Below are 21,924 nucleotides of genomic sequence, written 5' to 3' on the forward strand. Positions count from 1 at the left end.
CCTGCCTCTCAGGTGCCCTTCATGTATGCCACGTATGCAGTTCTCCATGCACTTCTCCCCACATCTACCCCTCAGACTTGCCACAAGGACTTTTGCTAGCATCCCTTATTTTTGTTTGGTGGCCTTCAAATGCTTGCATAAGCGTCTCACAACACAAGAAAAAAATTATTACTGTCACACTCAGTAGGGCCAGGGTAATAGCGTTATAAGGGTTAGTAGCTTGGCTCTCAGGTTTTTCCAATGTTCAGCCAATCCCTGGAAGAAAGAGGAGGCTGTTGAGACAGACAACTTAGTCCCCTTGATTTGGACCCTGGCCTTACTGACGTCATGCAGTCGTAACACAGTGAGCATCCCAAGCGCCCTTCATGAACTGAGAAAAAGTGGAGAACTGCAAAGTTCCATTGTCAGATACAGCGTATTGGGTGACGCAAATACTATGAAATTCAGGGTGACCGTGAGCCTTAGCAACATAAACAGAACACCTCGAGGCTCCTGGTGGAGGTCTGGTTCTTGCTAAATGAGGCAAATAGTGGTTCAGTTCAGTTTATTTAAGTCATTTTGAGAGGCGAAGGCTGCTGCCACACAGGGGACACGTTGTTTCCAGTGTCCACGTGTGGATCCCCTGAGTGAGCGCAGCAGTGGCAGTGGCTGTGGCGGCGATGGCGGCCACTAGCGCAACAATCCCAGCAATGATGAGGCCAATATCACGCCTTGTCCGGTGCAGGATCTCACTCAGAGGATGCTTCCTCTGCATGTCCCATGGACTCCTCCACTCCTTGGACTGGTTCACTGGAAGCCAGGCTGCGGGGGGCATCTGAGGATCAGTACACATTTAGCTTTCATAGCCGGTGTAGACAGGTTGGGAGGCAGCAGGATGCATTGACTGCACAAGGGATCTCTGCATGAGTGATATTTACACCATCAGAGGCAGTGATTATGAGCATGGCAAGGGTGGCATGACACAAGCTTGTGCACAGTGGATATGGGTATACTTACGGATGAAGGCATATGTTGCATTTAGGGCCTTTATCGACCTATTCATGCAGCCTGCTGACGCCTATTTGAAGGGTCTAGTGGCCAGCAATATTGGTGTGATGCGAGATTGATTTCCTGCATAGTGGTTGATGATAGATTGTCCCAGGTAGCAGTTACTTCGTAGCCCACATGGTATTTGGGCACATGGGTTACATTCCAGGGAGCTGTGCCCACCCAGGTGCTTAGGTATTGATCTTCGCAAGAGAAATTTCTCTTTCCAAGGAGATAAGGTGTGGCTGCCACACATGGATTTTTTTGGGGTGCTGTCATTATCAGAGGGGAGCTTTCTAAAGAGTGTTTTTGGGCATGTTGGCAGCCAGGGTTTCTGGCAATTGCCATGGGGAGGTGTCTATGGCAATTGGTAGCGTTAACTACCAAGTGTCAGTGAGAGACAGCCAGCATAGGACTTGTTATATTGATCTACAAAAGTATCATTAGCAAGAGCAAAACAGAGAGGACGGTCCTGGTTGTAGGTCTCATTATCAACGACGGAGAAAGCACTCGGCCGAGCAGGCGTGGGAGTGCTGGTGTTCCCCTGCTCGGGTGGTCCTTGTACGGCTACCTCAGGATCAATCAGGCCAGAGTTATTAGAAAAGAGCTTAGATAGGGCTCCTTCCCAATTGACCACCGCTAATTTGGTGGCCAAGGGACCAAAGCCCAATTTACGTGGCAGGCAGTTTCACTGCAGGCACCCAGATGGGGTGAGGCTTCTGTCAACATGTACAAACCCTGGACCCAGTTTTAGGAGAGTCGCTAGACCATTCCATGCACTTTTGATGGGATCCAGCTGGGAGATTATAGGTAAATGGCAGGGCACAGTGAAGGGGGCCTATGTTTGTGGCTGGCGGTTTCCATGGAAAACTTTGAAATTGAAAGAAAATTTGAAGTAAATAAGATTTTGTTCAATGCATTGAGAGGAGATTGGGTAGAGTCTCCTTCCTCCCCCTGCCCCGTTTTTTTAGTATGGCCTTTAATTCTTTGGGTGTTCTGACTATGATGCATTAAACCTGAGGATTATAGGGGATCCTAGTGACATGGTTTATATGCCACGTAGAGCAAAATTCCTTGAAGGCTCTGCTTGCCTAGGCTGGAGCAGTGTCAGTTTTGATGGAGAAAGGAGATGTCACCTTGGCTCATGATGAGCAGTTCTAATTGGATTCTTTATTTTTTTTATAGCTGCATACAATAACTTTATTTGATTTATTATTTATATGTGGTGCTGAGGATCAAACCCAGGGCCTTGCACATGCAAGGCGAGTGCTCTACTGCGGAGCCACAACCCCAGCCACCTCTCATTGGATTCTTGTCCAACGAACTAACCTTATCTTTCAAAATCTGGCCTGTGAAAAGTCTCAAAAAATCTCTCCCTGCAAAGTAACTCTGATTCCTCTTAGGGTGAGTCCTGCTTGCATTTCCTATGCAGATCACAAGTAGTTTGCTGAGGAATGTGATGTAACCTGCCTACTTAGACCAGGCAGGATCGAAGGTAAATCGCTTTTTAGCAAAAAATGCAAATAGGGGTCAGCACAGTTTTCTCATTTTATAGGATTATTCTTTTAACCTTCTGTTCCCACCATTGTCATCTTTCTGTTCCCTAAAAGTGTGATAGTAGGAGCAAATGTGACTCCATTTTGTTTTATGACTTCATCCTGTGAAATAACTGTGCCAAGTAGAACAGTTAAAAGGAAAAGAACATCTTGATTGGGGCAAGATGTTCTTTTCCTTTTGCTATAGAAACCTTTAAGAACACGGAACTATCCAATGGGGTATTGTTTCTATAACTAGGGTAACAGGCTCTGTTTCAGTAACTGGGGGGATTGGGCTAATGTGATTGGTTAGGCTTCCTGCCCCTTGACTGCACTCTCCTGCTTCTGTAACCTGGCTTGCTTTCATTGCTAGAACCCGAACATCCCTTCTGTAGTTTTCAGGTTTATAAGAAGCACCCTTGCAATTGTTCCAGGCTGATCAGGGAAACAGCTTTATGTTGTGGTCAGCCGCCACTGGTGTGCTTCAATAAAGGCTTGATTTGATTATACATGAGTGGTCTGGAAGTCAGTTTATGAAACTCTGAAATGAGCTTTAACTATAACAAAAGACTGAGAGACAAATGTACAGAGAAGGACACATGTTTTACTGATGGTCTTTCAAGATGAAATGTTTGTAGGAGAAGGCACTCAGAAAACAGTACAGTCAGCATTTTATTTTCTGGTGCACAAGGTCCTTTTACCCACCTTCATTTCTCACTGAATACTATGGGGTATACCTTTTTCTGGATCATCACCTGGGTTTTACTGTCTCCCATAGGGTCATTTAAAGAAATACACTGCCGGGCACTGTGGTGCATCCTGTAATTCCAGTGACCTGGGAGGCTGAGTTAGAAGGATTGCAAGTTCAAAACCAGCCTCACAACTTAGTGAGGCCCTAAAGAATTTAGCAAGATCCTGTCTCAAAACAAACAAACAAACAAAAAAAATAGAAAAGAAAAAGAAATAAAATAAAAAGAGCTAAAAATTTGGCTCAGTGTTTAGGCAGACCTGAGGGTAATCCCTGGTTTCAAAAACAAATTATATGATATATATCTCCACCCTCCTACACAGACTGCTGTAAATCCTTTTTTCATTTAATTTTTGCATATTATTTTTTACATGTCATATAGCTGTCAAATTTCAGATTAAACAGTAACTGGCTAGAATACTTATTGCATTCTGTAATTCAATGTCTTTTGAGGGAGTTAAAAGGACACAAATGATTTAATTAGGATTTATTTATTTATTTATGGTACTGGGAAATAAATTCACAGCAACTTGGCTACTGAGTCACATCACGAGTATTGTTAAATACTCGTTTTTTGGTGTTTTTTTTTTGTATTTATTAAAGAGACATAGTTTCACTAAGTTGCTGACGCCTCACCATTGCTGAGGTTGGCTTTGACCTGGCAATCCTCCTGCCTTAGCTTCTGGAGCCACTGGGATTGCAGATGTGTGCAACCATGCCCAGTCTAAACTTCTTATTTGTCTTCTTCTTCATTTGTCAATAGTAAATTGAAGTCACCATCCTGAGTTTTTATTCTCAAACCCATTACATTTATGCTCCCACCCACCTTCTTTGTATCACAATAAAAAAGGGGGCTGGGGATGTGGCTCAGTGTTACAGTGCCCCTGCCACGGATTCAATGCCCAGCGCAGAGGGGGGAAAAAAAGCACCTGGAGTTCTCAGCCCTCAACTGGCATGTGGCCACTCTTCTAAACTTGTGGGAATATGACTCTTCATAATTAGCCCCCTGCCTCTATTATCCATGAGTGATATTTTTAGGTAGAATGAATTTGGGTCAGTGTGCCGCATGTGGAAAACTTTACAGTCTTAATGTAGAAAACCTACATTAAGCACAAAGTACCCATTTTATTTCCATGGCACATTGCTTTCCTTCCATCCCCATTCTGCTGGGGAGAGAACACTGAGCCCAATTACCAACACCAATTGCTCAGGCTCTCTCAAGATCAGTGGCCAGCAGGTGAGGAGATTTACTGAAATAACTGTCAAACTCGTTTCATTTTTAGATATCACACATGTGTGATATATGTGATAACTTTAAATATTGTTTCAAAAATTTTGAGACTGTCTTGCTAAGTTGCCTGGGGTCGCACCAGCTGATACTATATATGTATATAGGTATTTTTTTCGTTGAGGTTCTGTGGGATAATCCCTGTGGGGCTTGACCTCTGAGCTAGATCCCCAACCCTCTTTATTTTAATTTAAGCTAGGATCTCCCTGTTTGTAGATTTGACCTGAACCTTGGGCTCCTCCTGCCTCCGCCTCCCCCAAGTAACTTTTTGTTTGTTTGTTTGTTGGTTTGTTTTAATTGTTGTTTGCTTCTGTGGTGAGGTTAAAACCCAAGGCATCACCCATGCTGGGAAAGCAGTCTCCCTCAGCCAGAGCTCAATCCCAGATGTTACCAACTGTACCAGGTTCCAAGCAAAGGCTTCCCACCTGGATTAGTTCTGAGCCTAGCTAAAAAGTCGCACCTGAAAAGGGCTGGGGCCAAGGATCTGCCACTCTAGCCAGTTTTAGGTAGTGATTGGATAAACTCAGCTGTCAGTCACAATGCAGAGGCATGCCTAGAGGCGGCCCATCAGAGACATTAGGTTGGAAGTGTCCAATCAGATCCGAGAAAGGGCGGGCTTTGGAAATCTCGCGGGCTTTTCTCCCTGACCAACTACACTCCTCCCTTTCTGGGCGCCTCGTGCTCTGCCCAAAAGGCCTAGGTGATTCTGAGCAGCCTGTGCCCCCTCCATCTCTGGTTCCCGGAGGTTCCTCGAGAGAACCCGGGGTCCCCAAGGAAGACAAAAATGGTGAGTTTGTGTCCAGGGCTGGAGCTACGGGGTCAGCACCTGCCTTGGGGCCCCACAAACGGGTGAGCTGCAGAGCCTGAAGGAGTCTCCTCTGGAGGTTGCCCTGGGTCCCTGTCCCCTGGTCCTGGGGGTTGGGCTGGATGGTAGTGTTACCGCTGTTGACCGGTGACGGGTTCTTGCTTCCCCGATGTTGAAGAATAACACCAAAGAAGCACACCGAGGCATGGTCAGAGTAGAGATTAGAAGTTTATTAAAGGACAGCAGAAAAGACTTCTCCTGGAGGAAGAAGGGGACCCAAAAAATGGAATCCATGGAAGTGCGGATGTTTCCCCTTTTTATAGTTTTGGTGATGAAATGTAGGTTGGAGGGCCCGAGGGGTGGGACACAGGTGGGCCTAATTATTACCTTTTGGGATGGGCTTATCACTTCTCTGGGATGGGCTATCTCCAAATCTGTTGGGGCTGTTGGTTAATACTTCTTCCAGGTGGACTTTGGCCTAAGGCCTTTCAGGGACTTCATTCACATTCCATGAATTGTCCTGTGTTTTCCCTGCGTCATTCCCAGCATGGCCTCCATTTTAGATTTCACTCGATATTATACCCGATTTACCTAACTACACTGACTACCTAACTTTAAATCTGGCTTCAGTAGAACCTTGAAGTCACCTCCTGGTGGCTGACCCTAAGCCTCTGTCCACTGGTCCCGCGGGGTGAGCTGGATGTTGGGTGCGCGAGGTTGGTGCAGAGGGTGCAGCCTCATCCTCCATGGCGGATGGCACTGGGCTTCTGCTCTCTGGCCCCTATGGGTGGGCTGGTCCTGAGGTCAACTGCGGAGCATGAGGCCAAGTTTCCGCTGGCAGGTGGCCCTGGGCCCAGACCCGTGGCTTCCATTGTTGAATGGGCAGCTCAGGACTCCAGCTTCCCCTCCCCTCCCTGCTGGTGGCCCGCCCCCACTCTTCCAAACGTGTAGGAAGCAGGATCCCAAATCCACTTTCCTTCCCCCAGTTTAGTTCCTCCAAAAGCTGCTGTAGGTCTTTCAAATTGCAGTTGCCTCCTGCGTTCTAAAATGTCCCATCTTTTCCACTTCCCGTCATAAATATCTGGTCTTCCTCCTGTGTTTCAAATGAACACAGCCTACTAATTTTCACTTTTCCTCTAGAGAAATATTGGAAAGAATATTTTGTTTTTGTATTGGGGATCAAAACTAGAGACGCTTTATCAGTGGAATCCCAGCCACGCATTTGTTTTCCTCTTTTTAAATTTTGAGATCTTATTCCAAGTGTTTTGTACACTGCCCTCCAACTTGTGATCCTCCTGCTTCAGCCTCCTGAGACCCTGGGATTATAGGCCTGTTCCAGTATCCCTGGCAAGAATAACACTTTTGAAAGCATTTGTTTTCTGTTTCTGAATATCATACTTGAGGGTAAAGAATAATCACTTGGCACCTCCCGTGTCTGGGTAAAATAACTGCTTTAAAGAAAATAAAGCAGTTGATTACTTGTACTAGGGATACTGAATCTTGGGCTGCATCCCCAGCCCTTTTTGTTTGTTTTGTTGGTTTTTGCAGAAAATTATTTCTTTATTTTACTTGGTTTTCATTACTTATACATGACAGTAAAATGCACTTTGACACAGCATACATAAGTAGAGTGTAATTTCTCATTTTCTGGTTGTACATAATGTACATTCTTACAGGTCATGTAGTCATATATGCACATAGGGTAATAATGTCTGATTTATTCTACTCTTCTTCATCTCCAGCCCTTTTAAATTTTATTATAAGACAGCATCTGGCTGTATTACCCAGCCTATCCTGAAAGTTGAGATCCTCCAGCCTCAGCTTCTCAAGCAGTTAGCATTAAAAGCACTGACCACCATATCTGAAGAAAATAGTTTATATTTTTAATTTTTTTTAAAATTTGTTTTAAAAAATTGTACATGATAGTAGGATGTATTTATATAATTTGGTGTATTATAAATGGATGGGAAATAACTTCTCATTTTTTTGAGTGTACATCTTGCAGAATCATATTGTTCATTTAGTCACACATATACATACAATAATAATGTTTATTTCATTCTACTCTTTCCCATCCCCACATCTCCTCTTCTTCCCTCCAATAACTTCCCTCTACCTAATCTAAGGTAACACTATTTTCCCCTAGTGCCCCCCCCTCGTTGACTTTATTGTAAATTAGCATCCACATATTAGAGAAAACATTTGGCCTTTGGTTTTATAGAATTGACTAATTTCGCTTAACATGATATTGTCCAACTTCAACCATTTACTGGCAAAAGGCATAATTACAGTCTTTTTAAAAGTTCAGTAATATTCCATTAATATATATATATTTTTTTCTTTATCCATTCATCTATTGAGGGAAACCTAGGTTGTTCTATAGTCTAGCTATTGTGAATTGAGCTGCTAGAAACGTTGACATGACTGCATCACTATCTATATGGTGATTTTAAGTCCTTTGGGTATAGACTGAGGAGAGGGATAGCTGGGTCAAATGGTGGTTCCATTCCCAGTTGTCTGAGGAATCTCCATACTGCTTTCCATAGTGGTTGCACCAATTTGCAGTCCCACCAGCAATGTTTGAGTGTACCTTTTTCCCCATATTCTCGCCAATATTTATTGTTGCCTGCATTCTTGATGATTGTCATTCTGACAGTACTGAGATGAAATCTTAGAGTAGTTTTGATTAGCATTTCTCTAATTGCCTGGGATGTTGAACTTTTTTTCCATATATTTGTTGATCAGTTGTATTTTTTCTTCTGTGAAATATCTGTTATTTCCTTTGCCCTTTATTGATTGGGTTATTGAGTTTTTGGTGTTAAGTTTTTTGAGTTCTGGGCTGGAGATGTGGCTCAAGCGGTAGCGTGCTCGCCTGGCATGCGTGCGGCCCGGGTTCGATCCTCAGCACCACATACCAACAAAGATGTTGTGTCCGCCAAAAACTAAAAAATAAATATTAAAAAATTCTCTCTCTCTCTCTCTCTCTCTCTCTCTCTCTCTCTCTCTCTCCTCTCTCACTCTCTCTTAAAAAAAAAAGTTTTTTGAGTTCTTTATATATCCTAGAGATTAATTCTTTATCAGAGGTGCATATGGTAAAGATTTTCTCCAATCATGTAGGCTTTCTTCTTACATTATTGTTTCCTTTGCTGAGAAGAAGCTTTTTAATTTGAATCCATTTCATTTATTGATTCTTGATTTCACTTCTTGTGCTTTAGGATTCTTGCTAAGGAACTCAGATCCTAAGCTAATGTGTGAAGATTTGGGCCTATTTTTCCTTCTGTTAGGCGCAAAATCTCTGATAATAGTGTCTAAGTCTTTGATCCATTTTGAGTTGATTTTTGTGCAGGTTGAGAGATAGAGGTTTAATTTCATTTTGCTACATATGTATTTCCAGTTTTGCCAGCACCATTTGTTGAATAGGCTCTCTTTTTTCCACTGAAAGTTTTTGGCACCTTAGATTAGTATGATATAACTATATTTAAGTGGGTTTGTGTCTGTGTCCTCAATTCTGTACCATTGGTCTACAAATCTATTTTGAAGCCAATATTTTGCAGCATTGTTTTTTTTCTATAGCTCTGAAGTATAATTTAAGGTCTGGTATTGTGATGCCTCCTGCTTCACTTTTCTTGTTAAGTATTGCTTTAGCTATTCTGAGTCTCTTATTTTTCCAAATAAATTTCATGTTTGACTTTTCTATTTCTATGAAGAATTTCATTGGAATTTTAATAGGAATTGTATTAATCTCATAACACTTTTGGTAGTATGGCCATTTTGACAATATTCATTCTGCCTATCCAGGATCTTGGGAGATCTCTCCATCTTCTGAGGTTTTCTTCAATTTTTTTCTTTAGTATTCTATATTTTAAATCAGAGGTTTTTCACCTCTTTTGTTAGATTGATTCCCAGGTATTTTGTTTTATTTTTGAGGCTATTGTGAGTGGAATAGTTTTTCTAATTTATATTGAAGAAGATTCATTGCTGATGTATAGGAATGCATTTGATTTATGGTTGTTGATTTTATATCCTGCTACTTTGCTGAATTCATTTATGAAACCCTTATATTTTCTGGTGGAATTTTTTGGATCTTCTAGATATATAATCATGTCATTAGCAAATATTGATAGTTTGAGTTCTTGTATACCTATTTGTATCCCTTTAATTTCTTTTCTTCTAAGTGCTCTGACTAGAGTTTCAATGATGATGTTGAATAGAAGTGGTAAAAAAGTACATCCTTATCTTGCTCCAGTTTTCATCAAGAATGCTTTCATTTTTTTCCCATTTAGAATGATTCTGGCCTTGGATTTAGCAGATATAGTTTTACAATGTTGAGGTGTTTTCCTACTGTCCCTATTTTCTGTAGTGTTTTGAACATGAAGTTATGCTGTATTTTGTCAAATGCTTTTCCTGCATATATTGAGATCATATGATTCTTGTGTTTAATTCTATTAATAGGATGAATTATGTTTCTTGATTTCTGTGTGTTGAAGCAACCTTACATCCCTGGGATGAATCCCATTATAATGACTTTTAAAAACAAATTACCCATTTCTCCAGATGAAAACAGTATTGAAAATCCATTTTCTTTCTTTTCTCAATAGTGTGTGTGTGTGTGTGTGTGTGTGTGTGTGTGTGATCCACTTTTCTTTGTTCTTGCGTTATTATGGAAAGTGTATTTATTACATAATATTTTTTCTTATGTATAATTTGTGAATATTCCATGGTGTGGTTTATCTACTTTTTTATTGAATTAAGTCATTTCTTAGAGTAGTTGTAGGCTTTTATTGTGTAGTGGGTTCTCTAGATGAACAGAATGGAGAGGAAGAATAATTTTAAAAGGATATTTATTAGATTATGTTACATGACCAGAAGCTGGATAGTCCACAATGGCCATTTTCAGGCTTGAGAGCTATAGAAGTAGAAGATGTGCAGTCCAAGATACTTAAGCTTCAGAAAAAGAGGGTTTGATGGTGGTACCCTAGTCTGTGATCCAGTGCTTTTGGACACTCCCTGGAAATATCCTGGCAGAATCTGCTTGGAAGAGTGAAGAAGGGAAAGTCTGATATCTTCAGGTGATCACAGCAGCAGAGGAAAAGCCATCTGAAAAGAATCCAGCTTGCTCTGATGCTGCTGCCTTGTTCTTCCAACTTTTATTCCATCCAAGCCATCATCCTATTTAGTTGATGATGCACACATCTAGGGACATTATCCATTGTGGTATCCCACATGGCAATCACTCCTAGTTACACCCTCATAGAACCACTCAAAAGTTTCATTATCATCAGCATCTCTGAATCCAATCAAGGCGACAATTCAAGTGAGCCATTACACATAGTATCATACACCCTTTTTTATCCAGCTTATAGTCTCCACTGTTTTCAACATCTGGCATTGGTGTAGGATGTTTGTTAGTTAATGATCCAGTTGAGTGTATTTGATGAAGAGTGCGAATGAAGCAACACATGATCATCAGTCCAAATCATACATTACCTTAGGTTTCCTCCTCTTTGTGATATCCTTGTGTGTGTGCCATGTATTCTACATGACAAGGTCATACAGAAGAGATTCACTGCCCTGAGAATTTGTGATTCTTCTTTTTTTCACTTCTTACTTTTCAAACTTTCCTCTCTACACATGCCCTAAGTCTCTGGCACCCATTGTCATGCCAGTTCCTCCATAAGGTTGCCTTTTTCAGAACTATGTTGACTTGGAGTCTTACTGCACTTGGCCATTTGAGACTGGCTTCTTTCACTTACCAGTGTGCATTGAAGGGCGCTGTATCTTTCCAGGCTGGAGAGCTCATTTTATGTGTGATATTCTTTGTGTAGTAACATTGTAGTTTTTCCATTCACTTCTTGAAAGGTGCCCCTGAGTTAATTGTAGAGTGCACAATATTGATTTTGTAAGCACATGAGTGTCTTCCACAGTATCTGTTCCCTTTCCATTCACATGAACAGGGAAAGAGTTCTTGATGATTTACGTTTTCACTGTCTTTCTGTGCTGCCTGTGTGAGTTTCTCTTCAGATCTTCTGCCAAGTTTTAAGTTGGTTGCTTGCTTTCTTACTAAGTTGTTGTTCATGTATGTTGAACACCAGTCCATTGTTATTATGTGTTCTGAAAACATTTTTCCAGTTTTTCTGCTTGTCTTCTTATTGTCTTAAGTTTATCTTTTGAAAAATGGAAACTTCAATTTGATAGTTCTGTTTACTAGTCTTTCACTCACAGATTATGTTTTTCATATTGCATATGAAGCTTTCATGCCAAGTCTATATTTGTTTGTAAGTACTTCTGTGTTATTTTTTGAAGTTCTACATTTTGAATTTATTTGGAGGATGTACAGGCAATATTTTGGTGCTAGGTAGAGAATCCACAACCTCCTAAGTGCCAGCCAGGTACTTTGCTAAAGCTGCAGCTCCAGCCCTGTGTCATATTTGTAAACTGAGTCTCCACTGGGAGCCGAATTTGTGACATTTGTGAAGGAACTATTCTCCATTTCTTTTCATGCTAATGTACAGTTGCTTTGCCAACACTTTTCTAGAGTGTATATTTTGCAGTGATTTCTCCTTTGCTTATTTGTCAAATACCAGTGGAGTATATTTCTACTGTGCCAAATACCACACTATCTTGATGATTGTAGCCTTTTAGTAGTTTCAACCTCAGATAATGTCCATTTTCTGAAATTATTTTTCATTATTGTGATTTTTGTTATGGGTCTTTTATGACTGTAAATGAAACATAAAAGGTATTTTATTTTGATTTTATTGAATCCATAACAAAATTGATAATAATTGATGATTACACTGAAGCTTCTCCCATATGAACATGAAATATCTCCACATATTTGCCTGGTCTTTTCTTCTCTCCTTAAAAACTTGCACTTTTTGTCATACAGATTTTTTTTCAGTTTTATATATGAGTGTTGCTTTCTTTCTTTGTGTGTATGTGTGCTATATAACTGGTATATGTTTGTGCTAATATTTTGTTTTGTTTTCTGGTGCTGGGTGTTGGACTCAAGGGTGCTCTATCATTAACCTACATTTTTAGTACTATTTATTTTTTTGTTTATTTATTTATTTAGAGACAGTCTTGTAAAACAGCCCATGCTGGCCACAAAGCTGGGATCCTCCTGACTCTTGTCACTGCAAATAGTTCAACTAGTTCAGGGATCCCTGGCATTGCCTCTGTGCTCAGCTTGCTGCTGCCGTCAGGATAACAATTTTCCTATTTGTCAACCTTGTGCTTTACAACCCTGATATCATCTTGTTGATGTTCATAATTCTTTGATTTATTTCACATAGGGTAAATGTTCATGTGTCTCTCTGGAGAAATTTGTGATTTTCTGACCTTCGGTATATTTCTTCATTATTCTCAACTTTTTTCTTTACTATTGATATAACCATGATATTTATTACTTAGCTTTCTATTGTCATGGATGATGTTAATTAGTTTTTAAATTTTTAATCAACCTTGCATAGGTGTAATAATTCTCTCTTGGAATTGTTGTATGATTCTTTTTATTCATTTTTGTATTTAGTTAAGTAATGTTTGTGGAGGTATTTAGCTTTTATGACCATGAGAGTAATTCATAGCTCCCTTATTTAATCATGTTCATTTTGTTAATATTGTAACATGTGCCTCAGAAGAAACTGGAAATTGTTTTTTCTGCTTCTTCATGGTAGAAAAGAAATGTAGAAAATTTGGTGGTTATTCCTATTTGCCTTTTGGAAGCCTATATGATGTATCAGAGTCCTATGTTTTTGTTTTTGTTTTTAAGCAGCAAAGAGGTGTTTATTGTGAGCTAGCTCGGTCCTCCATGCGCACACAGCAACTGGTGACACTAGGAGTACCTATGTTTTCTTTTGGATAGTAATCAGTTATTGAGTCAGTTTCTTCAGTAGGCATGAGCTCATCTGTTTTGTGTATTTGTACTTCTGTGTAAGTTATAAGAGATTGTTTCTCTCAAAGTATTGGGCCAGTTCCTCTAAGTTATCTAATTTTTATCGAGCACATGTTCATGATATTTTTGAAGGGCCCATGAATGGTAACAATGGCTCTTTTAATTCTAATGTGTAGTTTCTCTGTCCTCTGTTGTCTTTTTACTTTAATGTCATAGTATTTCTTATACCTTAGACTAATTTACTTCCTTTGATGTGGTGGTAAGGATTGAACCCAGTGCTTCACTGGTGCTAGGCAAGCTCTTTACTGAGCCATAACCTCACCCCTGTGCTCTGTTTCCTTATCCTCCTATCAATTTATCAGTGATGCTGATCTTATGAAGAACTTGGTTTTGCAGACTGATGACTTCCTGATTGTGGTTTCATCAATACCCTTTCTGTTATTTGCCTGTGCTTAATTTATACTTATGTTGCTTTTCATTCTCTTGTTTTTTTAAGTGGAAGGTTTAATGATTGCTTTTTTTTCTCTCGTTTTCTGAAATGTGTTTTTGATCCCTTAGATAATGTTTTGGATGCTGTAGATACCACTGACACAACATCTATGCTGTTTCCCATGTTGGACTTTTACATTTCATTATTTTTCTAAACAAAGTCAAGTTTTCCCTTGCATCACCTCTTTCTCCTGAGTCTGTTTAGAGTCCTGTGTTGCATCTCCCATTTCCTGGAGGCTTTCCAGCTGCTTCTAATTTCATTTCTGCTTTGCTCCCATGTTCTTTGAGCATACTTAGGATTTCACTGGTGTTGCACACTTGCCGAGGTGAGGCTTATGGCTCAGAATGTGGCCTATTCTGGGGAGTGTTGCTGTGATCCTGAGAAGACTGTGTGTTTTGCTGTTGTTGAATGGCCAGTGAAGCCCTGCTGTCTGCTGCTTTGCTGTGTGGTGTCAGACCCTATAGACTTGTGGTGATGTCTCAAAGTGTAACTGCAGAATCTTCCTTGTTCTGGACAGTTTTGTATGTTTCTGCCTGATGTATTTCTACTTTGTTTCAGGTCCGTGCACATTAATAATTCCAGACAGTTATTTGTAAAGTTTAGCTCATGGCTGACACAGTGATACATACATGTAATCCCAGCCACTGAGGAGTGTTAGAAAAGAGGATCCCAAGTTCAAAGCCATCCTCAACAACTTACGTGCTGAGCTACTTAGAATTTTTTTTCTCAAATTCGAAATAATATTTTAAAATTGCTCATTTGTTAAGTGCCCCTTTAAATCATTGGTATAAAATGTAAACAAACAAATACATAAATATAAAATTTAACCCAGGAATTCTGGAGTCTGGTCTCTCTCTGAAGCTTCTTTTTAATCAGATTTTAGTTGATGGTTGAGAGAGTAAACAATGATTTGCTATACTTTTCTAATGCAGGCTGTTTGTTTACTTAATTTCTTTTAAGGAATTTCTGCTCATTTTTCAAAATAACCACTTCTGAAACAGAAGAGGGAGAGTTTGTTTTAGACATTAATATAGTTCCATAATGATTTTAGTTTCAGTTGACCAAACTTACATCAGATCTGCTGTGTGCACTCTGGAGACAGTGACCATGCTCTCACATTGGGATGTTGGGCCTCTGTCCTGTACCAGAGAGGGTCAGTCTGAAGGGCTAGAGAAGGTCACACTTTGCTTGCTGCTCTCCATTCTTCCTTGTGACTGCTTTATGGAGCTGTTGGGATCCTTTCATGGCTTTTGGCCATGGTGATGTTTTTGTTCTGATGGTTCTGCTTGTGTTTCCACTTTTCTCTGGAGGTATGTGTGGAGCAGCTCTCTCTCCCTGGAACCATTTCAATCTTGGATGTAAATAACTTTCTTTCTTTGAAGATCAATTGGCTATATGTGTGTTAGGTTATTTTGGGGTTCTATTACCTTCTAGCTTATGACAGAATCAAAATGTTTCCCGACTTTCTGTTCTGTTCTATTTCATTGCAGTACTGTGATAGTTCCAGCCCCCTGTTGTATCATTTTGGTATGCATGCTTATCTTTGTATTTACTGCATATCATTTTTATAAAATTGTTTATCTTATTGTTTTTTTAAAAACTAAATTTTCACTGGTGCAGGGGTGCCTGCTGGTAATCCCAGCAGCTAGGGAGACTCAAGGAGGAGAATCATTATTTTAGATGCTAACCGCAGCCACCTACTAGGGCCTGAACAAGTTAGTGAGTACTGCCTTAAAATGAAAAGTGTGCTGAGCATGTATCTCAGTGGTTAAGTGCCATGGGTTCAATCTCTGCTCTTTTTTTTTTTCTTTTATTTTGCCCCACCGAAATAAATAAATAAATAAATAGTTTAAACCTTTTGTAATCATCTTAAAAGTGTTTTAGTCTTTCACATTTGAATGTATAATAAATGGACTTTTTTTTTCTACAGAATAGTGGTATGTCATGCCCTTTGCCAACTAGATTCCAGTTTGCCTGGACCATCTTTGTGATCTGTGTCCAAGACACCTGGTGTCTGTAATCTTTTCATGCTGAGAAGAACAGCACATTGAAAGCTTCCTCTGGGTCTCTTGCTCACCTCTGCTGATACTATGCTGCTTAGGAGGTCACCTGTTTTAAGTCCTTGAGTATGGTTGTGTATCAGTGGCAGGGGCACATTCTGCTAGATAATCTTTTTGGCTTTTCTGTCATTGTGGAGACAGAATTCACAGCATTTTCACAGATGTACATGGAGTGACCTGTTTCACACCCAAACTGTGTTAGATAGGTGATGATTCTGGGTTGCAACCCTGCTGCTTTACCACAATCTGGAAATGCTTTTACCTTAGGTTTATTTGCACCAGCATCATTACAGGCACTAGAAAACTCTTTCACAACAGACATCCATTGTACATGTGGTGCATCCTTGCTCAAAGAGTTTTGTTCAGAACGTGGCCATGAGGTACATGAATGTTCCTATGGTAGTGAACTGACTTCTATTCATAAGAGTTTTTCAACTGTTGGACATTCATTGTTGCAATGAGATTTAGAATAGTAGTTCCTGTTGTTTATTAAGAAGACCTGTTTGAGTCTCAAAACTTTTTAACGTTGTTGTTGGGACAAGGTGACATCTTTGTTCCATTGAGGTATTTATAAGACACCTATTTAATAGAGGTGCAACCAACCCAGAAGTGAGGAGTGAACCAGGAGCCCACCTTACTTACTGTGAACTTACCAAAGGAACGGTATAAAACACTTTGCTTTTTGCCTTCCAAGTGGCCCAGTTCAAGTGTTGGAATGTCTGAGAAGAATTGAGTGCCACAAAGATTTGATGAACCAAATTGTAGAATTAATCAGAAGGTGAGAGAATCATCTGAATAGCATGCATGTTAAGTATAGATTTATGAAGCTGTCAGTGTATCCTGGACTACACTACACATTTGTGGCATTTTTAAGATCTCAGTGACCTTTGAGGATGTGGCTGTGAACTTCACTCTGGAAGAGTGGCATTTGCTGGATCTATCTCAGAAGAACCTTTACATAGACGTGATGCTGGAAGTCTTCAGAAACCTGGCATTTATAGGTAATATTGATGATTATTTAATTAATCAACTAGAGAACTTATGAAGATTTTGATCATTTATGTAGAATTTGAAAAGGCAATCAGTTGGTGAATTATTTAGCATAAAGAGCACGTAAAGGCATTACTAGTTCCTCAAAATTTATAAAAGTTTTTTCTGGTTTGTCATTTTAGGAAACAAATGGAATGACAAGAAAATTGAAGATCAGGTCGAAAATTCTGGAAACAATCTAAGGTAATTATAGTCACAAGAGAAATCCTGGAGGGAATCTGAGAATATCATATAAATTTTAAAACAAACCAACCAAAGAAATATGCACAAGTTGAAATGTACTTATTTTCTTACATTTTTTACCAAAAATATTTACATAACTGTAAAAGACATTCAGTCTTTTCAAAGTTGTTGACATGCAAAAAGTGGTATGGAATTGTGTATGTGAATAACACTATTTGAATATTAGCCATAAGGAAGCTATGTTGAAAAAGATTACTTTCTTTCAATTTCTTTAGATTTAGGCACTTTGTACAAGTCAGAAAACCTAGCCTTTCCCTGATGTTAGTAGTAACGATAGCTTATTCTAGCCTTTACCTGATGTTAGTAGTAATTTCAGCCTAAAACCTATAAATAAATAGAAAATCATGCATGAATTAAGCACTGATAATGTGAGTATTGTTCTTCAAAGAAGTTATATCTTGAAATTCAAAGGCAAAGAAGATAGTTTGGGGAAACTTTCAATGAGATTCCAATTTTCAACTGGACATAGAAATAGTGTAATAGAGTAAGTCCAAATGACTGCATCATGTGTGCAAAAGACTTCATATGCCCTTCATTCCTTTATAGGCAGATGAGTTCTCACTCTGGAATCAAATTCTACAAGCATGAGGAATGTGAAGAAATGCCATGTGAATTTAAACAGTACAGGCAATCTCTGGTTTCTCTTGAAAGTGTTCAGAGACAAATGTTAATACAATCTGCAGATGAACCTTATGAAAGTACAGTATGTGGGAAAGACATCAGTTGTCCCAGTGACATTCAAAGACATGAAAAAACTTATGGATGGCAACCCCATGAAGGTCAAAAATGTTGTGAAGCCTTTTCTTCTCTCCCAGGTGTTCAAAGACACATGAGAACACACAGTGGAGGCAAACCTTTTAAATGTGAGGTATGTGGGAAAGCCTTTCCTTTCCCATCTTTTTTGAGGAGACATGCAGAAACTCATTCTGGAAAGATTCTATGAATATAAACAAGGTGATCAAATCTTCATTACACTCACAAGTCTTCCAACTCACACGATAAGGCACAGTGGGAATACACGTTTTAAATGCAAGGTATGTGGGAAACAATTTGCTCATCCCTGTTTATTCAGAATACACCAGAGAACACATTCTGGAGAGAAACCTTATGAAGGTAAACAATGTGGAAAAGCCTTTGCTAGATCCCATCAGCTTCATAAACATGAAAAAACTCACACTGGAAAGAGGCCCTATGCATGTAAGCAGTGTGGGAAATCCTTCACTCAGTCCTCTTATCTTCTGAACCATAAAAGAACACATAATGGAGATAAGCCCTATGAATGTAAGCAGTGTGGAAAAGCCTTTGCTAGATCCGGTGGTCTTTACAGACACGAAAGAATTCACACTGGAGAGAAGCCCTATGAATGTAATCAGTGTGGCAAAGCCTTCACTCAGTCCTCTCATCTTCTAAACCATAAAAGAATTCATACTGGAGAGAAGCCCTATGAATGCAAACAATGTGGAAAAGCCTTTGCTAGATCCTGTCAATTTCAAGTACATGTAAGAACTCATACAAGAGAGAATCTCCATGAATGTAAGCAGTGTGGCAAAGCCTTCACTCAGTTCTCTGACCTTCAGAAACATAGAAGAACGCATACTGGAGAGAAGCCTTATGAATATAAGCAGTGTGGAAAAGCCTTTGCTACATCTAGTGATCTTTACAGACATGGAATAACTCACACTGAAGAGAAGCCCTATGCATGTAATCAGTGTGGCAAAGCCTACACTAAGTCCTATAGTCTTCTAAACCATAAAAGAACACATACTGGAGAGAAGTCCTATGAATGCAAACAATGTGGAAAAGCCTTTGCTAAATCCTGTAAATTTCACATACATGTAAAAACTCATACAAGAGAGAAGCTCCATGAATGTAAGCAGTGTGGTAAAGCCTTCGCTCGGTCCTCTTACCTTCAAAATCATTTAAGAACACATACTGGAGAGAGGCCCTATGAATGTGAGCAGTGTGGAAAAGCCTTCACTCAGTCCTCTCACCTTCAAACACATAAAAGAACTCATACTGGAGAGAGGCCATATGAATGTAAACAATGTGGTAAAGCCTTCACTCGGTCCACTTACCTTCAAAATCATTTAAGAACACATACTGGAGAGAAGCCCTATGAATGTCAACAATGTGGTAAAGCCTTTGCTACATCCTCTAACCTTCACCAACATGAAAAATTGCATACTGTAGAGATGCCCTATGAATATCAAAAATGTGAAAAGGCCTTTGCTACATCACCTCATCTTTACACACATTGAAGAACACATACTGTAGAGAGATTTTACTCATGAAAACAATTGGCAAAGTCTACTGTTACTACTGTTTCCCTCATAAATATGTAGAAAATTTACTGGAGAAAAATCCTTTGAATGTGAAATGTGGTTAAATCAGTATTTCTTGCCACCTTCAAAGACAAGAAAAGGCTCACTGCCAAATATATATATATATATATATATATATATATATATATATATATATATATATATATATATATACATACATATATACTTATACATACACACACACACACATATAGTAATGGAGCTTTAGCCTGGTGGAACTCTAACACTGAGCAACATTGGTATTTCTTTTTTTTTTTTTTTAATTTTGAGATAGTTATTTATTGTGTTCCTTAGAGTCTTGTGAAGGTGCTGAAACTGGCCTCAAACTTGTGATCCTTCAGCCTTAGCCTCCCCATCTCTGAGATTAAAGGCATATATCACCACATCTGACTGAATAACTCTTTAAATATAAAAAATATGACAAATCAATCCATTTTCTTTGTTGCCTTCAAAGTCATTTCCCTCACACTGGAAAACAAGCCCTCTGAATCTGGGAGATTTGCTACAACCGATCAAAATATATTTCTGACTATTTTTTTTTCACATATGAAACTACTCATGTAGAGAAGCTCTGTGAATATAAGAAATGTGGGAAGTGTTCTTATATTTTCGGTTTCCTCTATGGACTGAGAAGATTCTTTTGGAAAGACTCGGGCCAAAATGAATACATCCTATGCATGTAAGGAATAAAAAGGCTCAGGTGTTCTAATTTGTTTAGTTTTATGAATGCATTCATACTGTAAAAAATCCTGTGGATAAGCAATGTGGGGCTTTATTCAGTTTTCCCAGTTTCTGTAATATAAAATGATTCATATCAGGGACAAAACTTCTGCTCTTTAAAATAGGTTGTAACACTTTCAACTTTTCATGTCCCTTTGAGCATCATGGAAAAACTCAGTGTAGACAAGCCTTGTATGTAGAAATGTAGTGAGACCTTCAGTTGATGTAGATCCAGTTGGAGTTTTTCAGACTTGTAGAACTTTTTATTTTATTTATTTATTTATTTATTTGTTTTGTTATGAGAGATTCAACCTAGAGATACTTAACCACTGAGCCAAATCACAGTTCTTTTTATTTATATATATTTTTTTCAATTTTGAGACATGGTCTAATTGGATTGCTTAGGTCCTAAGTTGCTGAGGCTGGATTTGAACTTGTATTCTCCTGCCTCCCCCTGATATAGTCGTGCAGTGCCTTCAGCAATCAACTTTTATTTTTGAGAAAATGATTGTAGGTGTGGAAAATATGTGTTCCTTCAGTTCTCCTCTGTATATTCATAGGTAATGCAATGCATCCTGGAGTAGGCATAAGGATGTCATCAGCATGAAGACAAGAGAGCCTCATATCTTTCTAGGTTAAATCTCTTATTATTAGATTTAATTTTCCTGTTTTTAAGGGTTTTTTTATTTGCATCTGTAGTCAACTCTCAAACATTATGACATAATCTTATATATACTGTGCATGCACTTGTGTGTAAAATCTTGTATGCAATATAGTTTTATACATAGAAATATATGGAAAAAATTTAGAGTTTTCATTTTTCTATTTTCTTTAAGTATGTGTTCTCTCATTTAGTCTACTTTTTCCAATAAAGGACTCAGCAAATAAAAGATATTTAAAACTCTGGTCTCATAATTTAAAAAGCTTTTTTCCAGGCCCATGTTTAGTTCAGATATTTTCTCCTTAAATATTTCATGACTTTTTATATATGTTGTGACAAAAGAAAAAATTGTGAGAGGTTTTGGATATAATTCTTAGGGTCAGAGAATGGAGGGGGTGAGAAAAATTACATCATCAACATCATCAAGTCTGAAGTGCTTAAGCTCTGAAACCAATCCCTAGCCCTTTTTATTTTTTATTTTGGTAGAGGGCCTCACTGTGTTTCTGAGGCTTAGTTTAAAATTTCAATTCTTATGCTATAGGCATTGAGATTACAGACACAAGCTACTATGCCCAGATCCTGTGTGTTTCCTGAAAACCTGATCCCAGGTCTTTGCCATGGTGAGGGCATCTTACCTTACTGTGGAACCATGGTACACTTCTCTGAGGTTTCCCAGGTGTGTGCCACAGGGTAGGCAACTCTGCCTGACGTGTGGAGCCTTTACACACTCTTCCCCTATCCTGGGTACCCTGCAAAGAAAAAAGAGCGTGGCTTCCAGCAGAGAACCTGGCTTCTCATCTGCTGTAAGAGTGAGATTTCAGTGATCCACATTGACCTGCCATGTGTCTCACCTCAGGGAAGACTCTGCAGGTTTCCCTGGTTGTGTTATACTTCCTGAAACATGCCACCATGGCATGAACTGTATTCATGTCATCTATGAATGGCTGTGATTTATAATTTAAGGTTTCAGTTGTAGTCTGCAGATACTACAAATTATATTTAACCAAAAATGAGTCCATCAAGTGGGAAAAAGGGTTGAGGATTGAATGATTTTTTTATCTC

At 39.1% G+C, this 21,924-nt stretch overlaps 1 protein-coding gene across 1 annotated transcript; it reads left to right on the forward strand.

Moving 5' to 3' along the window:
* The first annotated feature begins 902 nt into the window (after nt 1–902).
* LOC144372146 (uncharacterized) lies at nt 903–21,076 on the forward strand. Its single transcript, XM_078035550.1, is given in 5 exon segments — nt 903–1,089; nt 5,292–5,446; nt 16,664–16,847; nt 17,019–17,079; nt 18,212–21,076. Coding segments are annotated over 5 exon segments (1,806 nt in total). The 3' UTR covers nt 19,431–21,076.
* The last annotated feature ends 848 nt before the right edge of the window (nt 21,077–21,924 follow it).

Source organism: Ictidomys tridecemlineatus, chromosome Y (genome assembly GCF_052094955.1).
Source record: "Ictidomys tridecemlineatus isolate mIctTri1 chromosome Y, mIctTri1.hap1, whole genome shotgun sequence".
NCBI lineage: Eukaryota > Metazoa > Chordata > Mammalia > Rodentia > Sciuridae > Ictidomys > Ictidomys tridecemlineatus.